Below are 19,724 nucleotides of genomic sequence, written 5' to 3'. Positions count from 1 at the left end.
GTAGGTCATTGTAGGATAAAAGTATCAGCTAAATGTTTAAAATGGGCATGGAAATATAAAGTCTTAGCTGGACAGATAAGCTGCAGAGGATGCAAGTCAAATATAGAATAACGGATAATGGATATCCTCCATTGATGTAAATGCTTCCATATCCTATCCCCTCCCTCATCTCGTATTCCCTTAATTAGATTTAATATGGCCTATACTGGCTGTTCTGTCGCGATCAAACATGAGTCTTAGTAGACTGTCTTTGTTCAGTATCACTTTACCTGCAGCATTTACGGGCAAATTGCCTTTGAGCTGAGGAGGCGGGAGAGTGATATGAAAATCTACTGCATTGCTTGTGTCCATGTGTGCAAGCGCCATACCTTGTTGTTCTTTGCGGTGATTGGTGGATGAGCAATGAGATATGTTAATGAGATGTAAATCTACTGCAGTCATGGTTACTTGTAAATTGCGGAAGCATTAAGCCACCACAGGCACTTTCGAACAGAGAAGAGGCGTTGTCAAGCGCGATATGCAACGCGAAAACGTTGGAAGAAAAAAACGCAATTGTTCAATAAATCTAGTCGTTAATGAATGTTTTCTTCCGCCAAGCAATGTTCTTGATAAGTAAACGGATGAAGTGGTTGCTAAGCGACACATACGTAGCCGTGTGAGTAGTGAGTTTCGGTTAGCGTATTAACGTCTAAATTAACGGCGGTCACAGATGAGTGTTTGGGTATTTTTACAACGATGACGGACTTGACTCAGCCTAGAAGACCCGAGGACCGGGGCTATCGGTTTTATTAAATTGTAATTTTTTTTGTAAAGTAATCCGATCCAAGTCATGTTCCACGTTTTGCCGTTTTCCCCACTAATGTGCATGGGGAGGGAATGTGTCTGTGGGCGGTTACAAATGGTGCGTGGTTCACAAACCTTATTTGTTTCCTACTACTTTCAGCGCCATCTTGTTGCAACTCTTCTACGTATGTGGAAGAGTTTCTACTGAGGGGTATCCGATTACCCTTTTTCCAGCTTCATAGACTGGGAACGTCTCCCTAAATAGATAACCGCATATCGCATTTGCTTCATCGTTTTTCTCAGAATAAAAAGTCACAGTCTCTCCAAAGGGAAAGAAATGAGCATCGAAACGCTTTTAGAAGCGGCCAAGTTTTTGGAATTGCAAGCCCAGCAACAACAGAAAGCACGTGGTAAGTTGAGTTTTATAATAAATAATTATGTTTATGTATTTCTAAAATTGGAAACTAGTGATAACCGTACTGTACTCTGCAAATCAGTTAAATGTGTGTCTGGAAAAATAAATCTTCCTCTCTGAGTCTGAGGTGATCCCCCGTTTAACGTTGTTTGATCTTTAAACGCTGTTGAATGAAAAAATCAAATTTGCACATCGCTGCTTCATTGCTTTTGTATTGGATGTTTTGACTATACTGAATTAAATTTGTTTCACTTTCAATCAAGGATATGATAGTGTTAGTTTCATATTCGTTTAGGTAGCTGCAGACGCGCTGCAGATTTTTTTTCGACTCTTCTATTGGTTCACATCTCTTCTGAAAGTAGCCTTATAATTTTTATACAAAATATTAAACACTGGCCACTGCAGCTTCGGGAATTACTGCATTGAAACCAACTGCATAGACACGTACAATGGCATAAATGAGTTGTGTTTTAAAGTTCTCGTAACGGCCCACACCGTCGCTTTTGTGCCAGAATCTATTTGCCATTGTGCATACTGCTACAAAACATTTTAAAACCACAAACACAAGATATCTGAGGAATAAAGGGCGGTGGCGGAGGGAATGCCGAGCCCGTTTTACATAATGACCTGACACCGCCGGGGTATCAAATGACGCTCGCTCTCAGGCTTCCCCCCCTTTTTACGCATGTGCTTCTCAATCACGTCGATCTGTGACATTTCAGAGCGATGTGTTATTAGAACATCGTACACCTAGATGTTTGTTTGCTTGCTCGTTGTAACGTGATAATACAAACTCCCTGGCGCTTCAGACGCTGGACAGCTTCAGTCTTTTGAGTGTCTGTCGATGACGTGTACCACGGAGCCACGCCCAGTCTCTGGAACAGCGGGGAGGGACCGCCCTTTCCACCACGTGCGTGCTGGGCACTCCTCCCCAAAGATTGTGTATGAAGAAGACGAACCACTCAATAGCTCAAAGACAAATTTGCCCATCACCCGCTCTGCAAAAGTAATATGCTAATTATAACTTGATTTGTGCATTACTTTTCTAAAACAGAGCTTCCAAAGCGCTTCACTATCAAGACTACATGACACAGAACCGAGGCAACAGTTGATAAGAGTACAGCGGCAAAAACAAAGACATAGCCATAATGGATAAGGACCTTGGTTGGAGACGGGATACGAGCGTACCGACCAATTTAGTGGAACAATGATGGAAAGATAAACATTATGCTCCCTTCTCGTCCAACTCAAAGACGGCATAAGCATAGCCGTTACCATAGCGACCGATCAGTGCAGACCTCGAAGTTCCTTTTCTTAAAAACTACAACTCACAAAATCATAAATGCTCTGGATTTTCTCAGTGCTTTTGGTTTGTATGCAGTATTCTCCAAAAGCCTCCAAACCTGAGATGTTTAATGGAAGATAACATATCCCGAAACCTTTTCCCAACCCTCTGCACTTCGTGATGACAGTTGTCGTACCCGAGACTGATGGCAGAGTGAGAGCTCTTGCTTCTCCCTCCTCTTTGCTCCTCCTGCCCCACTGCATGGGGAGAGCAGCGGCCTCCTCCCTGCTACTCTAGAGCAGGTCACTGTGTGGAGGAAACTAGGCCAGTGTTTCTCTGCTATGTGCTGCTGCAGTTATATAACGGCAGAAGAAACCCCTCTTGTTTTTTGTGAGTGTTTCACATGTTTTCCTCTCAGTGAAGAGACCCCCCAGTTTCATGAGTACTAAATATATCAGCCATTTGGTTTATCAGTGGAAAGAAGCAGTCTGCTGCAGAGCATAACAACCAGGACACTCTGTCCATAGTGCTTTTTTCTTTTTTCTTTTTTTTTTACTTTGGAGAAAAGGTGGTGGTTTCCTGTGACATGAAATACAACACTACACATTTTGTTTTGGTTGCACCACTACAAAATGTAACAAAATACAGTCAGATCCCCGGTAAAACAATCTTGTTAAAAGCTGGAAATGTCGCTTTATTCCCTCCTCCAGATGATTTCATACTTGGCTTTTTTTTTTACACAGTGTATCAGTACTTCTGCTTAAACTCTCATTATAATAAAATCTCAGTATAACAATAAATGTAGTGTTGGTTATATTATTTAAGCTTCCTGTTCAATTTTGAGAAGATGTAGATCTGCAGGAATTTACCAGTTGATGGTAGACCTTGTTCAAAAAGTGACAACCTGGAGCACACAAACATTTTTTTTGTATGAATATTAAATATAATTCTGCCTCATGTAGCACCTTGTTTGCACTTAATTTCACCAGAATTATTCTCCTGCAGTTAGACAAAGCCTTAGTGCAGGCGATTAAGGCCATGTTTGCTCATGGGAGGAGTGTAAAAGCATAATAACTCTTACCAAACTGCTTCTGAACTTTGAACTCTTAGCTGCCCGAGGTTGCAAATCGTTGTGGTAGATTGTATTTTTGTGGCAGACTAACTATAGTTCCCGTTGGAGAAAATATTAAGCGTCACCTGGAAAGGTTAAGAATTTACAAGAGGTTAACTCGAACCTGAATCACCCGCATTGAGTGCTGACTCTTTGCTGAGCTCGTAAAATCATTGGCTACCTTTCAAGGCAGAGATATTGGAATTCCCAATGCAACGTTCAGTCTGCTTCATATCTGAGACACTGTTTAGACTGAGGTGGATCTCTGTCGTGGTGTTCTTCCTCCAAGCTGCAAGCCAGCACTAGTGATAGTAGTTTTTTCCACCGGCTCCCCAAGAAATGACATGTAGTGGCCGTAGAGGACGATCTTCCCATTTTATTACAGTATGTCATTTAGCAGACACTTTTGTTCAAAGCGACTTACAATACGTACATTTTGTCTTTTGTTCATCTTTATGGCCTTGATATTTTACATTGTGTCCTTGGGGACAAGCAGCTACATTGTTATTAGACTTGAGTGTCAGAGCTTCCTTTTATGTTTGTAGGTACCTATTTCCCTTTTCTATAATCATTAAGATTGACATTAGATTGACCTGGCTCGTAATAAACTTCCCCAAATTTAGTTACGTCTGCCGCTGAATTGAATCTTGAGGACTGCAGGCGAGGGACCATTGTGTAGCATGCTGAAATGGCCCTGCTCCACCCCTTGTTGATGTAAAAGACTGCTGCTTGTGTCTGACGACTCTAACATCACAGCTGCCATAGCAACTGGACAGCCCCTTCCTCCGGCATCCACACATGGGTGGCGGTGGGAACCACACGTTGCTAGGGGGTGGTGACTCTTGCATATGATTGGACGGCACGAAGCTGATGGATCTCGGAGATTCTGCCCCCTCCTTTTCGCCGAAATGTATGCACACATTATCGAGTGTGTCCCTTTGTCTCCAGCATGTCCAGGCAATTACCTTTGTCACATTACGTACGTTTTCAGCTGTCCCATACTGTTAGAATAACATGTCAACAATCTTCCTTGCGTTGGATGCACACAGTCTTTACCATCGCTTGGCTGTATCTTGTCTAATCTGGTTTGGATCCACCGCAAATAACCTAAGAACCTGTGGGAAACACTGATTCATCCTGCCTTGCAGATAAGTATAATATAGTGGAGTGAGTTGGTCATAAAAGGATCAAAACTGGCCCAATTGCCTCTTTGTTGGATTGTGCTGTGGAAGCTTCCACAACAGTGGCATAGACAGAAAGAGTGAAATAAACGGAAGGCCAATAATTGCATATTTGCTCCGATACAAGCTCTGCTTAATGGAAGGTGCAGGATATTGTAGTCCGTCTCAAGCACTTGCATTGCATTATACATGGGTTCTTGTCAAGCCATCAGAGATCCATCAAAGAGGGACAAAGTCTGAAGTCGTGTGTGTTGGATTGGGGGGGGTATGGCATCATATTTCCATTCAGGCCTTTACAACGGAACAGTAACACAGAACAGAGTACACTGCAAGACTATACCATTATTATTTGACCTTTCCGTCATAGGATACTGGTAAGAGTGGAAAACAAGCTCTAGAAGTGTTTCTTGGTTGATATTTTGCTCCTTGACGGTGCTTTATTTGCAGTGTTCTTGCAGTGGATAGTCAATGTTGGTGTGTGTATTACTGCTGCCTTGGTACCAATGGTTTCCTAATGGTTTGTCAATCATTTTTGTATTCATTTTTAGCCAGCAGAAGTTCCATGAGGGCAGAGCAACGACTGAAAATAGGCCTATTGATTTCCTGTCACATGGTCTCCTGTATAGCTTAATCAAAGTTACTGTTCTATTATTAATTGATGAATGTTTCTCTGTCTTTTAATAAATGTAGTGGCCTATTTATACTGTACTTTGAGGTGTAACAGTGGTTTATAGCACCTGGAGTGGGTGTGGAGGAGACAGTGGTATTTGTTCTGTTTTCCTGACCTGATGCCTTGTTTCTTCCACAGAGGAGAATGAATTAAGGGAGAAGCTGCGTCTGGAGCAGTTGACAGAGCAAAGGCACTCTGACGTCAACTACACCTCACCCATCCACATCAACAATGTGGCCAAAGCAGAGGATCTCCGCATCGAATGCCGCCCGGCCCCCTTACCGCCCCCGCTGCCTCCCCCCTCCATGCCCATTACAGTCATCCCCATCCCCGTGGTCACCCCCAACCATACAGGCTCACCCGCGCTGCCGGCTGCCACGCTCTCCCCTCCTGCAGCCCCGCACCTAGCCTCTCCCAGGAGGGACCCTCATTCCCCTCCGGAGCAGAGTGCCGCAGCTCTGCCTCTCTCTCCGCAGCCAAAACCTGAGCACCCGTCCTCGGTGCTGGCCGCCAACCACAAGCAGCCGCAACAGAATCACCACCATCACCCGCAGCTCATCGCCCAATCTAGCAACACTAAACTGCTGCAGCAGCCGCCCCAGCAGCTGGTTCAACGCTACCCAGGCTCCATTGTCTCGCCCCCCCAGCAGCATGCCTTACTCCCCCAGCCGGGCCCTCCACCTCCACAGGCCAACCTGCAGAACAGCCCCATCAGCCGAGGGAGCCCCCCTGATGACGGGCGCCACCTGGACAATAAGAAGCGACCTGGAGGGTAAGTCTAACTAACTTGTCTTGACTAACTAAGTCTTGACTAACTAACTAACTTAATTTGAGTTATGCTTCTGGATGTTTGTTGTAACTATGTATTACTAAATTGTCATTATGACTGAAGTTATGCAGAGATTAAAAGCTCTACTTTGAGTTGGACATCCGAAACAGAATATTGTAACTAATTTATCTGCCTGCAGATATGGTGATGAAGTAATAGAGCTTGAGTACGTTTCATTGGTTGATTTTATTCTTGTTGCGTTGCCCCTTTGGACACCAAAATCTTAATTTGCTCTAATTTGTGCTTTTACAGGGCAGGCACAAGAGAAGTGCATAACAAGCTTGAGAAAAACAGGTGGGTTCAGCCTGTCTAGCATGGGGCCACCTCAAAGTGGAGATTTGAGTTTTTTGCACTATGGATTTGAGATTAAGTGTACATATTTATTCATTGTCTGTTTCTTAGAGCAAATTTCCCTCTGAAATTGACTGAGATGTCTTGTTTTTTTCGTAGCTGTTCTTATTCTCCATTCCAAGGTTAAATGCTATGATCTTTTTAGTCGAGACCTATTTAGAAATAGTGTTGCGTCATCAGCTTTGTTACTTATGTTCAGCCTTGAAAAGAAATCCACAGTTTTGAAGATGGCTGAAGTAAAGCCAAGTCTGGCCCTACTCAAGTCCCCTTTCTGTGCCTTGTGTCTGCCAGACGAGCACACTTGAAGGAGTGCTTTGAGACACTGAAGAAGAACATCCCAAACGTAGACGAGAAGAAGACCTCCAATCTGAGTGTGCTGAGAAGCGCCCTGCGATACATTCAGGTAAGCTGGTGGTTTCTGACGTTTGATTTGGACCAGTTCTAAGCCCCTCAATGTGTGAACTTTTCAGCAAGCAAGTTCTCATGTGATCAAAAGTGAGTTGGGTTCATCATAGAGCTGGGTATAGTCATGGACCTTCCGATATGATTTTGGTACTATGGGTTATTGTTTTTGTCCACCATTGATATGGAGGGGAAAGACAGAGCAACAAACTGATTTTAATAGTTTAATTTGTCAATTAGGCAAATTGGGGTTATGATTGTAAACAAGGCACACTTCTGTGCGCTGAAATAACTGTAATAATGTCCACTTTGAATGCACAATTCTTTGTGCTCTAGTGAGTTGTCCGTTCTTCTCGAAGCTGCAGCAAAATGATCACTGTTGTAGGGCTGCAACTAACGATTATTGTCATTGTCGATTAATCTGTTGATTATTTTCTCAATTAATCGATTAGTTGTTTGGTCTATAAAATGTCAGAAAATGGTGAAAAATGTCGATCAGTGTTTCTCAAAGCCCAAGACGACGTCCTCAAATGTCTTGTTTTGTCCACAACCCAAAGATATTCAGTTTACTGTCATAGAGGAGTAAAGAAACCAGAAAATATTCACATTTAAGAAGCTGGAATCAGAGAATTTTGACTTATTTTTCTTAAAAAATTACTCAAACCGATTAATCGATTATAAAAAATAGTTGGCGATTTAATTTAATAGTTGACAACTAATCGATTAATCGATTAATTGTTGCAGCTCTACACTGGTGTGACCCCTACAGGAACAGAAAAACAAATCCTGCTCCTCTGTAGTAAAACTGTGTATACAAGTATCGATATCAGGATTCACAGAATCAATTTTGAATCCAAAACATACATTTGCGATGTATTGTTATAAAAAAATATATAATAATCACCAGGCCTAGTTATTCACATGATATAGTCATGTTTGTTTTGCTTATCTCGATAATGTTCCTGTTTGTTGTAGTATAAGTTGCTATGGTTATTTTGAGAGAGAGAGAGAGGGAGAGAAAGAGAGTTGATTTGAAAGGGCACAAGCCAAGGAATTGCAGGGAGAGAGTTGGACATTGGGTTGGATTTTAAGGCAGAAGATTCGTCCCACAGTAGAAGTGTCCAGTCAGGTTGAACTTTAGGCCACTAGTTTGGTCTGCTCCACTGCCTCTGGGTTGGGACGTCCCACAACACTAAGATCAACATCTACACTATTCGATTTGGTCTTTCTTTTTTTCTTGGTTAAGGAGAGCAGTTTTTTTAGTTAGTTCGATTCGGAGTTTGTGCACATTCATAGCTCCGCTTGCCAGGGTCCGACATACCACTGTATATCCTATTTGCCCAGATGACATTATAGGGCCAGGTATGGTCACTGGGAGGAAATCTTCAGAGCAAAATACAAAACTAAAACAGCAGCCAGCGAGAGAGCACACCGTCCAGAGAAAGCTGGACTCACTAACGATGTCTGAACCTCTTCATCCACCTCCCCCCCCACCAGCCACTAAGATGAGGACGTTTAGGTCCGAGGAGTGGACAGTTTACTGACATTGCATTACGTGATCTCTGGGTTTTGAAGTAAAAACAAATTCAAATGGTTACCTCATGCAACAAGCAAAGTTGTCTAGTGCAGCTTTAAATAAAATATATTATTTGCATCAGGACTACAAGTTTGTGGCGACTCTTTATGAAACAACATATAAAAAGTCATATAATATCAGGATATTTTTCTAGAGCGTCATGTTCTACTTTTTATTGCATTATTTCCTGCCTTTATGCGTTGCTCTGCTTATATCCTCACTTCATCAGTCAAACCATTTTTGAGTGACTAGGTGTGTAATGTTTTGAATGTGTGCCATGTTCGCAAATGACTCATGCATTTGAGGTGTGCTCTGTATCATGATCTCTGAGAGTAACCTAGTTGTAAACAGCTGGTACAAAGGTCCACCGCTGGCCTAATTTGCCTCATGCGTACCCCTTGGGAGTGTCGGTGTTCCCTGTAGTCTTTGTTTTTTGTTGTTTTTTTTCTTTTGTAGAATTTGTTTCTGAGACCGATTCAGGATCAGGTGTTTCAGTTGAGGAATGTCTCTTATTGGTTATTTATGCCCCAATATATGGACTGTTGTGCTGTTATTGTAACATTAAGCACAATGCATATTATTATTGCATTAAGGCCGGTGGATGGGTTGTTGTTGTATTTACATTTTTCTAGCTGTGGGTGGGATTTTCCAGTTGTGGGGAGGCACCGCAGCTAAATGAATGTGAAGGAAACAGAGGGTCGTATCTTCTAGAGCTAGAAAGAGTAATCTTCTTAGTCACGATCTGTTGCACTGGTGACTGCAGACTCAACACCTCAGTAGCATGTTATTAGGGCTACATTGTAATTTACTAATTATTTTGTAATTAGGCCATTTATCAGTTCTAGAAAAAAAGAGGGCAGCTGCCCAGTCACTAATTATGGACAATATTATGCAATAATAATGCTTCCAGCTTTTTTGTGTTGCCTTATTTGCATCCTAATTATTGTTATTACATAACACTGGCGTAAGTTCAGCAAAATTTGAAGAGCACTCTGTGTCGCTGATTTGGTGCTCTCAGTAGCAGCAGTCTGGTTATTCCTCTCTGCGCGTGGATACTGAGAGAAACTAGGACAGCGTGGGTGCAGAGCTCATGTCACCCAATCTCCCTCCCTCTGCCCCCCTCTCTGTGTGATTAAGCAACATGGTGTTCAGTGTGTTGTGCTCGACTGGCAGACTGACCTGCCTTTCTTCTCCCCCTATCAACAGCTGAGCCGGACTTAGGATGTATTTAAAGCACATGGGCCGAGAAACAAACACACAACCAGGGCTGATGCCATTTTGCTGTATTGTCGACCATTACAGCCTTGTTTAGCTGTAAACATTTGTTAACTTGTGTGCTGACAAAGTGAACAGAACACGTGAGCTGTGAAAGCAATCAATTTGACAACTTTTCAGCAAAACAAAGGTGAATATTTAGCAATGAAAGTGAATGAAAGTTTATGTGTCTGGGTACTGTATGCATCTACACAATTTGCCTCTAGGTCAGAACAGTCTAGTTCCTTGGTAAGTCTTATTGTGAGTATCTCTTTGTCACAAGCTGGTTTCCCTTTATTGGTCAGGCCAGTGTTGTGTTGCATTGGGGGTTGGAAATAAAGGAAGGGAACTTTGGGATACAGGGAGGTAAAAAAAAAAAAGCCAAGCACATCGTGTACACTGTCATCCCGACATGGAGGGTCCAGGCACGCTTGTCCTGACTGCATGCGCCTCTCTCCCTGCATGCTCCCTACTCCCCCCTCCCCTCCCCTCCACTATCCTCGCCTTCGTTTGGGCTGGCAGCAGAGAGGCAGTCTGCACGTAGGACCAATGAGCACAGGAGAGGTTCAAATAAGAGGCTTTAGGCTGAGGATTACATTTCATTTGATTCATCTTTCCCTCTATCTCCAGCGTTCATCTGGGAGCGAGTAGAGTTGTTATCTGTGTGTCAGTGAAGTGGCTGCCGTGCCTGGACTTTATCAGTTTCCCCCCCTAAAAGTCACTAGCTTGGCCAACAGCTACACGGTCTGATAAGTCCCACTTCCTCATTTCATTTCTTCTTTGCTGCATAGAAGCAAGTGACTCAGCAAGTGATTATCTATGACCAAAAACCTACATGCCTAATGAGCAAGAAAATGGGTTATTTTCCCACTGCTGTCGCAGTTTTTCCTGTCTGTGTTTCAAGGTCTGCAGGCTGCATTTTTATACAGATTATTTTGCTTTCAGATCGTGACTATTTTCAGTTTTATTTATTTTTATATATTGGACATCTTAACATCTTGGAAGTGGGTTTGGGTTTTCACGACAAAACTATGCCTTGCTGTTGTTCCAAAAGGCTTTTCCCTCGAGCCTGTAGTGGCACTGCTAAAGCTGAGAGCGTAAAATACACCCTGATGTATCGGAGCTCCTCCTTGCTACTCCCCCTCCCTCCCTTCCTCCCTCCCTCCCTCCCTCCCATCTTGCCTCGCTCTGAGCTTTTAAGGCCACATGAGCAGCGAGCACATGGCTAGCCTGAGCCGCGTGACGTCACCCCCCCGTGCTGGGCCCCAGCCCAGCGCCGCAACAGGCTGGGCTGGCCATACCACCGGGCTTGGCTGCCAACAGGAGGGAGGGAACATGGAGTGGTAAACACAAGGCTCGGTTTACCCAGCTCGCGCTTGATTTCCCCTCAAAGCTGACTGAACTTGTTCCTCCAGTGCTAGCTCCTGATTGCCAGTTTGAAATGTGTTCTGCCATCTGGTGGGGAAACTGCTCCTAGATAAGGTTGCTTGGACACACTATTCTTTTCTATTTTATTTTTCTGTGTCCAGATGTCAATGTTCTATTAAGGTTTGATTATGACATCTGATTGAAGCTTGACTATGGACCATCAAAAATCTATCATTGCCTTTGGAAAGAACTAGGTCCATGTACGTAATAGTCTGGTTCCTTCAAAGCCTTTCCTGAAGGCCCAGTTTCTCTGATTGCTTTGACATTTTCTTATTTATTCAAAAAAAATCTTCCCTTGCAAGTTAAAATCAAGACCTATTTTGTTATCCTAAACATTCCTTTGAGAATCAGGGTCATTGTTGTTAAATTTTCCAGCTTTCCAGTCCCCAGCTTAGCCTCAGTGAAATGGGTCACCTTGCTTGGTTAGAAGTGAGTTAAGTTATGCATTTCTTTCAACAATTGAGTTGTGGTTCTGTGTCAGTGGGTCTGTGTATGGGTTGTTTGGTGTGTGACTTCGGTGTGTCTTTCTCTTCTGCTATGATGAGCGGGCTAACCTGTATCAGCAGATTGGTGATCATAATATTGCTGCCCAATTATGTTTTATTTGTGCGTATAAGGAGCACTACAGCATGGCTACATTAAGGATTTCTCAAAATGAAATGGGGGACACATTTGCCATCTTGATTACTGTTGTGTCAAGGCGTTCTCACAGCACCAAAGGATGGGCTCATGTTGTACTGAAAAGGTTTTTCATAGAGCAGCCACGTAAAATATTCCTGGTGGCTCTAATGCAGCATGGTCTGGATCGATGGCTGTATGATCAGTTACTTGCCAAGATGAGGTAATTAGGCCAGTCCTGACCAGCACAAGCTTGCACATGAGAAATGGTTTGCAAAAGTAGGTGTTTGCCTTTTTCTTCTGACAAGCCTTTTATTGTCGAGTCATGCGCCACGTGAAGGTCTCTGTTCCAGCTTGAAGGCACAGTAAGGCAAGGGTTTATGGTTACAACACGGTCACAAGACCGCCGCACAGAAGCCTGATCAGTCAGCCAGGCAGAGTAGCATGTCTGCAACGTGGCCTCCTGTGCTCCTGGCCCTTTAAGAAAGCCCAGCCTAGTGCAGTCTGTCTCCGGCTGCTGCAAAAGTGAGTCAGTGAGTACAGCTTGTACTGCTCTCTTTCAATCCCCCGCTATCTCCCGCCCTCTCTCCCTCTCTCATTCTCTGTGGGGCCATGTGCTCAGCACTCGCATTGCTTGTGACGGCGCTTGAGCAGTGTTTACCTTCCACACACACACACACACACACACGCACGCACGATGCAGTCTGTCCCTGCGCTGATCTACTTTTTTTTCACACGCACAAACAAGGCCTAGGCGGGGCCTTGTCTCTCTGCAAATGGAAGGAGGAGGGTTGGGGGGTGCGGTCATGTGCAAGGAAACAAAAGCCCCCAACCTCCACCTCCCCCCTTTTTCATGCCGTTGACTGCTATGACAACATTAGCTGCAGTGTTGCTTTTGTAAAGCGGATTGCTTGCCGGAATCAATGTGGCAGATGAGAAAGACCTGGTTGCATGACTTGAGGATGACGGTCATGTGCGACCCATCTGCTCTCTCTTGGTTATCAGGTTTACATGGTTAATGTCAGACTAGCTGCTGTTTTGTTCACTGCCCTTGAATGGGGTTGAGAAGTTAGATTTCTCCTTTCCCTATCATCAAATCCAGCAGCACATTGCTAAAGCAACAAGCATTGCGTTGGCTCTGTCCACCATAAACACTGTAGCAGTGCAAGTTCACTGGGTCTTGGTGTTTGTGGAGCATGTTCTCCCTCTCTCCCTTTCTCTCTCTCTCTATTGGTGACTCAGTTTGTGGCATGCACAGCTGTGGCGCCACTCTCTTAAGTGCTGCCTGCTGTTGCGTGTGGGCAAAAGGGGAGCAGTGTTAATTGTGCAGACTAAGTCGGTCTCTTTTCCATCAAACATCAACACAGTCCACATGTTCCACAGGTTTTGTCATGTGTTTTCTACATGCATGTCAGTTAAGTGTTTTCATCACTACACTCAGCATGATCAGAGGGAAGAGTTTTCCAAACATTGTTTTGATGATGAAACAGTGTCAATGATTTCAAGAAAACTAAATGGTACCTTTGGCGCATAAAGGTGCTCATGGTCTCTTAGGTTACCGAGGAAACCTTCACAGGTTTTCAGCTGTTTCCATGACAACTAAAGAGGGCACTTCAGTACTTCATTTATTGAGACCAAAGATGTGTTACCATGTACAGACTGAAGTATATCCCCAAGCTCTTGTGATTGGAAGAGAGGACTATCGGTTATCTCGGAGAACTGTTAATGTCCAATCACATGAGTCAGAAGTCTGTCCAGATGTTTGAGTTCATGGTAGGGAACACATGTACCTCATTAGTTAGTGGAGCGTATAATTTGTCCTGCACGCCAAGCTCTAAAAGTGCATGTTAAAAATATTAGCCTATTTCTATCCATGCTTTCCATGTAGCTATGAAAAGACAATAAAACTGCAACACCATTTCAAAGTCAAACACAGTACCAGTATTTGTGACTGATTTGAGAAACAGTGGTTTGAGAAATGGTGCTATACTTGAGGCTTTGCAGAACCACTCTACCACTATTGAGTTTCACACCATGGGGTAAGGGAGGGGGAAATGTTTCTCCTCTTTTAGTATTAGTATTTTTATTTATTTTTAAACAGTGGTGACTTAAGGTAATTTTGGTTCTACACACATTTGTTTTGGTCCAGATTTTGGGATGTATCGTAAAAGTGCAATTTCTAATGGCCTGTTTATGTTATGGATGCAAACTGGTAATAATTATAATGCTTTTGTAAGATTTTAGCAGTTGCGGTAATGTGTGCGATGTCTGAGTGAGTGATTGACATCTCCCCCAGCGGGAAGGAGCCCAGGCTTGGCTTTTGCACAGACAGCACGCCGTTCTAATCCTGGATAAGGACTAGAGACAGGTGCAGAATTAGACAAGGCCCGCCTTTTGTCCCCCTTAGCTATTTTTACATGTATATTCTGTTGTAGATACACACGCATGCACCAGCACACACACAAACCTCTCTCACACTTACACATGTATCCCACACACACACACATACACACAGATACCCTTCTCTCTGTCTCTCACTCACACACAGATGACTCTCACAAATACATTCACACACACATATTCCTCTCACACGGTGGCATGAGCACTAACAGGAAGTTCACTCTTTGGGCAAATGGCTTTATGATCCTGACTCATCAGGTTGCTGGTAACAGATTGAGAGTGCGTTGATTTCCCACAGTCTCACTTCCCTGAGCTTCACCCACTAAGGCTACAGATTGTGTTGGACAGCTTGTTTCAAGCTGTTGAGACATACCTGCTCCTCTTGATGGAACAAGTTGACACATGTAATTACATGAAGTGTTTAATTTCAGAACGCTAATCCCCAATGGCAAAACTCCATCCTGTTGGTATTGTGGGAGAAAATCATAGCCAGCAGTCACTTTGACAGAAACGTCAGTTTTTGAGGGCAACTTATCATTTGGGAATGAAAATCGTAGCTTTATAAGGTGTTTAACAAATGGCAAACTACTGCACAAGTATTATCCATAATGCAAAGTTCTGTTCAGTTTTCAGAATGTTTTGAACTTCATCTCCCATACTTTTATCCCTGTTGCTCTGTAGTGGGGAAGTCCACCTCAGTTTGTTTAGTGTTCTCTTGTCAGCTGACCGGTTAAGGGAAATTGGGTCACAGAGAGCCATTGCCTGGAAGGACCTCCCACTTTCCATATTCAGCTCCTCCTTCCTCTTTCCCTCCCGTCTCTCTCCCTCCCCTTTCTCCCACGTGTCTCTGGGCCTGTTACTTTCCTCCAGTACATGCACAGGTCTTAGTTTTATTCTGATACATCTTTTGTTGGATATATTCTGCTTAGTAGTCAAAAGCACAACTTGGGTGTCGTGCAGGCTATTTGTTGAAGTTTATTAAGGTACTAGCTAATCAGTGTGAACAAGTGTTGTGATTTTTGGTGTTGAGCACCAAGTTTGACACGACACACACATACACACACACTACAGTTTGTCCTCGGAGGTCGTTCCCTGGCTCTAGGAATCTAGTGGCGGTTGCTGTTGGCCCAAATCAGCGGGACTCACTCACTCTTGAAGCTTTATGTTGAATTGTCCGGGATTACTTGTGTATATGAGGAAGCTGATATAACTCTAACTTTCAGTGGAGCATTTTAAGTCCGATCTGTCGTGACATTGTACAAATGATGAACAATGTAATAGATGTATTATAGTATAACATCAAAAATTTAGGTAGTAAGCAGGTCGGTATGAGAGCAAAATCACAGGGCTGTTGACACATTGATCAGATTTTCTAGATTTTAACAATGCATATAAGGTCTGGAAGTAGACTAGTAATTACACATGAAATATAAATGCGGGATGAAAGTGATTATTTTTGCCCGAGCATTCCAGGGCTGCTGGTCAAGTCCTCATTCATAAAGTAGTAAGGAATAAGGAGTGTTGTGAATTACATCTGCTGCCGGCAGCTCACAGCATCCTAGAGCCACTCACTTGTACAAGCTCTGTTGAGGATTAAGATTTTAGAACTGTGATGAGAAGATTACTTTGTCATTAGTGCAGTCAAAGCCCCTCGACTAACTTTGCAAACATTTTGTAAATATGCACACAAGCCTTGCAAACAATTCAGGTTTACAAAGCAAAGTAGGATTACAATTATTTCCTTCCTATTGAAAAAAGACACGGCACATCCCCACCCTGATTCCCCTTCTGCAAACCGGAACCTCATTTGGAGCAATACATTTTGAGACTGTGTTCAGAGAGGCACAGAAGTATTAATCTGATGACGGCATCATGGGAGGAGGCCCTTAACCATCTTCTGCTTTCTCCATTCAGACTCTGAAGCGGAAGGAGAAGGAGTACGAGCACGAGATGGAGCGGCTGGCCCGAGAGAAAATAGCCACACAGCAGCGGTTGGCAGAGCTGAAAAATGAGCTGAGCCAGTGGATGGATGTGATGGAGATCGATCGCGTGCTCCGACAGACAGTACAGCCTGAGGAGGACCAGGCCTCAACCTCAACTGCCTCAGGTACGCTATACATCAAGTCAGGGAAGGGTGACTGGTGGCCCACAAGGCGCGCCGGGCCTCTGCAATACAGCCCCCACATAAAGAGTTTGCATATATTTACTGTAATGGTCAACATTGCAGAAATCAATTTCACTTCAGTTTATGAACCTTGAATAAGAAACTATTTGGTATCTGAAATGAAATGAAATGTCTTCTGTCAGACAGTTCTGAAGTTGGTTGTATTCTCACTTATTTTTAGGTATTCTGAACTAAACCACTGTATTTCTTTTGGTCAGTATGTGTGGATTGTGATTAAATGTAAATCCTATGAGAATCTGTCACTGTTCTAACATACAAAGACAAAACCAGAAACTCCACCTACTCTTGGAGATCGTTTTCATCCAATTTTTAGGATTAGGATTATTAGCAACTGTGAATTAACAGTATTAAAATCATGTTACTGAGTTAATTTTCCTCTGTTGGTGTTGCAGAGGGTGAAGACATCATGGATGACGACCTAGATGATGAGACAGTGCCCAGAGCACCGACTGCCTTACCCACCGTGCCTCAAACCATGCAGCCTGAGCTGCGCAAGACTGTAACCCCCACCCCCACCCTGACCCTGACACCCACCACCACCTCCCTCATCACCCAGCACATCTCCATCCAGCACACGGCCCCGCTGCACCCGGCGCAGCTCCAGCCCCATCTCCATCCCCAGGCAATGACTCTTCAGCAGCCCATGTCCAAGCCCACAGCCCCGTCTACACTTACAGCCACAACACCCAACGCTCCCACCACCCCCATTCAGGCCTTACTCCCCACCCAAACACAAATGGTTACCGCCTCCAGCCTGCATCCCACAGTTATTGCCCACGCTTCAGCTTCCCACGCTTCCGTCATCCAAGCGGTCAACCACGTCATCCAGGCGGGCGGCCCCAAACATATTGCCCACCTGGCTCCCTCCACTACCGCTAGCTCTGTTCAGTTGGCCCCCGGCCACCAGCCCATCGGCCACATCACCGTGCACCCGGTGGCCCACCTGGGCCAGCATCTACCTGCGCTGTACCCCCAGCAGGTGGCCGTCACGCAGCCCACCATGGTCGGTCACATCGCCCACACCCTCACTCACGCCCACACCCAGCTGAACGGCACCGCGCCTAACCAGCCAACTGCCACCATTGTGGGCAAGCAGACAGCAGTAGGTGCCCAAGTGGTGACCCACCACCCGCAGCTGGTGGGCCAGACGGTGCTCAATCCTGTGACAATGGTGACCATGCCCTCCTTCCCCGTCAGCACTCTGAAGCTGGCCTGAACGCCGCCACCGGGACCGATCGCAGACGGGCCGCAGAGACGGGCAGGCGGAGACGCCTCCGGATACGGGAGAACCACAGGCCTCAGACCAAGCCATCAACAAGCCCACAGTGAGGGAAGATAGTTGCTAGACGCCTCGCTGATCCACAGAATTGCATTACAATTGAGAAGCATTACAACTATTTAAAAGCAACTTGGAACATTCCAAAAAGTAACTGCAAACCTGTTTTAATAATGTTTGTCTACCATGGTATCATGTAAGGTGAATGCAATCTTGATCCTGAAGTTGGGATCTGCCATGCTGCTTGTGTTGTTCATGGTGATCATGTTGGTTGTGTGTGGCAGTATACCCTCACTTCCCATCCATTATTGCAGATACTGGAGCACTAGTTCAGAATGAGTGAGTCAGATTTGTGTATTTTCACACAAGACTTGTTGACGCTTCGCTTTATGGAAATTCATAAAGAAAGACAAATTGGTGGCTAGACTCCATGTTATCGCAGCAGTGATTGTTTGATTATCCAATAGTAGATGGTGTGCTCAAGAAGCTGCACTGGGTATTGAGAGCCGTGACCGTGTAGGATCAGGAGTGCTCAACCCGCCATAAGGAGCACATTGAGAATGTGATTTCAAGGCCCTCCTCCTCTCCAGCAGAGGCACATGGCTGCAGGGAGAGAGCAAAACCACGGACTGAACTACCCTCCTGCTGTGGAGCTGTAGTTACCAGTGATGTTGCGTACAGCACTAGCTCCCCCTGCTGGTCTTTGTGGTTATTGTGGTACTTATATCCTTGTAACACCGAAAAATCCTCCTCTAAAGTTGCTAATGGATGTCATTCAAACAAGGGGCCATTAAGAGTTTAAGTAGGGGTTGGAATATGTGGTTTTGTCAGGTTTAGGGTTGGGATTAAAGGACAATCACATTGTTATGGAGTTTTTTCCTCATCTCCAATATTTGCCTGCCCTTTAAACATACTGGCTACTGTTGATTGTTTGAGCTCAACTACAAGTCAGTATTTTAGAATGAGGTTGTGCTTCTCTCACAGCTGCTGCTGATTCTAATACAGTTCTGAAACAGCGTCTGAAACGGGCTCAAGAGACCAGTTAATGTTTGCATGGATATTTTATTTTTGCAAATAGTTTTCTTGTTTGTTGTATAGTATGGATGCTTACATTGTGTTTACAGAAGAACGGTGTGGCATGGGATCAGCTTCTTCTTGGACATGCCATCTAGGTGGGAATGACACAGCTAAACCCATATCAGAATTAATGGACGTTTCTGCCGATGTCCAGGTGCTGAATGTCCGGAGAGGATATCGGAGATGAGGTAAAAGCTCTGTCGGTCTGATCCTGCAAGTTTAGGGAGTCGCGTGTTTAGGGAAAATTGGATTTTGAATGTGAATCCATAATAGGTCCAGAAAGTATAGTGAAGCGTGTGTCTATGCTGTCATGTAGGGCAAATGGTAGTAGGATGTGTGTTTGCATGCTGTGATTGCATGCCATGATTGTGTTACATTAGTGATCATTTTGAAACTGAGGACCCATGGCAGTACAATCTGTTGTGCTTTAGTAGATAGGATAGGCCGGCAGACTATAACATATTGCAGTAGTAATGAGATTGTAAGGGTGATTGGCAGAAAATCAAAGCTATGTCATCCTGTGGCTCTGCCATCCATAACCTTTGGTGGGGATCCAGTACATTTATCTTACCCAAGATGCTAAGTGTGCCAGCACCTTTTATACAAACGAAATGATTGCGACAGCTGGCGTAAAACCAGTCCATGTATGTTTTTTCGAGATTACCCTTTCCAATTCAAGCACTGTGATACTGAGTTTCTAATAGTCCCAATGAGCAGCAAACCTGGTTTACAATTGTGCATAGCGCTTGCTGTAACAGCAATAAGCTATGCTCTCCTAACTTAATCTGAATGTATCGATCTGTGAAAGGACAGAGAGTAGCGCACTCATCACAAGTTGTTAAGCCCTGGTTTTTAAGAAAAATACGATTACTTTATTAAAGTA

The 19,724-nt window shown here is 44.2% G+C and overlaps 1 protein-coding gene across 1 annotated transcript; it reads left to right on the top strand.

Moving 5' to 3' along the window:
• Positions 1 to 983: 983 nt before the first annotated feature.
• Positions 984 to 19,701, top strand: LOC139664337 (max-binding protein MNT-like). Its single transcript, XM_071543128.1, has 6 exons — positions 984 to 1,193; positions 5,584 to 6,217; positions 6,527 to 6,568; positions 6,917 to 7,028; positions 16,218 to 16,410; positions 16,881 to 19,701. Exons 1-6 carry the CDS (start codon positions 1,121 to 1,123, stop codon positions 17,702 to 17,704), a joined length of 1,878 nt encoding a protein of 625 aa, XP_071399229.1. The 5' UTR covers positions 984 to 1,120; the 3' UTR covers positions 17,705 to 19,701.
• The last annotated feature ends 23 nt before the right edge of the window (positions 19,702 to 19,724 follow it).

The sequence above is a fragment of the Centroberyx affinis genome, unplaced genomic scaffold (assembly GCF_046629955.1).
Source record: "Centroberyx affinis isolate AG114_WGS23_722 - 3 ecotype Tasmania unplaced genomic scaffold, CSIRO-AGI_Caff_v1 ptg004231l_1, whole genome shotgun sequence".
Taxonomy (NCBI): Eukaryota; Metazoa; Chordata; class Actinopteri; order Beryciformes; family Berycidae; genus Centroberyx; species Centroberyx affinis.
Note: the sequence above shows the minus strand (reverse complement) of the source record. Positions and strands in the feature narration are given on the sequence as shown.

Excerpts from the sequence above, each read along its gene's own strand:
- LOC139664337 (XM_071543128.1), top strand. The coding sequence starts at position 1,121 with ATGAGCATCGAAACGCTTTTAGAAGCGGCCAAGTTTTTGGAATTGCAA. Across the intron at positions 6,218-6,526 it reads AATAAGAAGCGACCTGGAGG|GGCAGGCACAAGAGAAGTGC; the intron begins GTAAGTCTAACT and ends GTGCTTTTACAG. Across the intron at positions 16,411-16,880 it reads CTCAACCTCAACTGCCTCAG|AGGGTGAAGACATCATGGAT; the intron begins GTACGCTATACA and ends TTGGTGTTGCAG.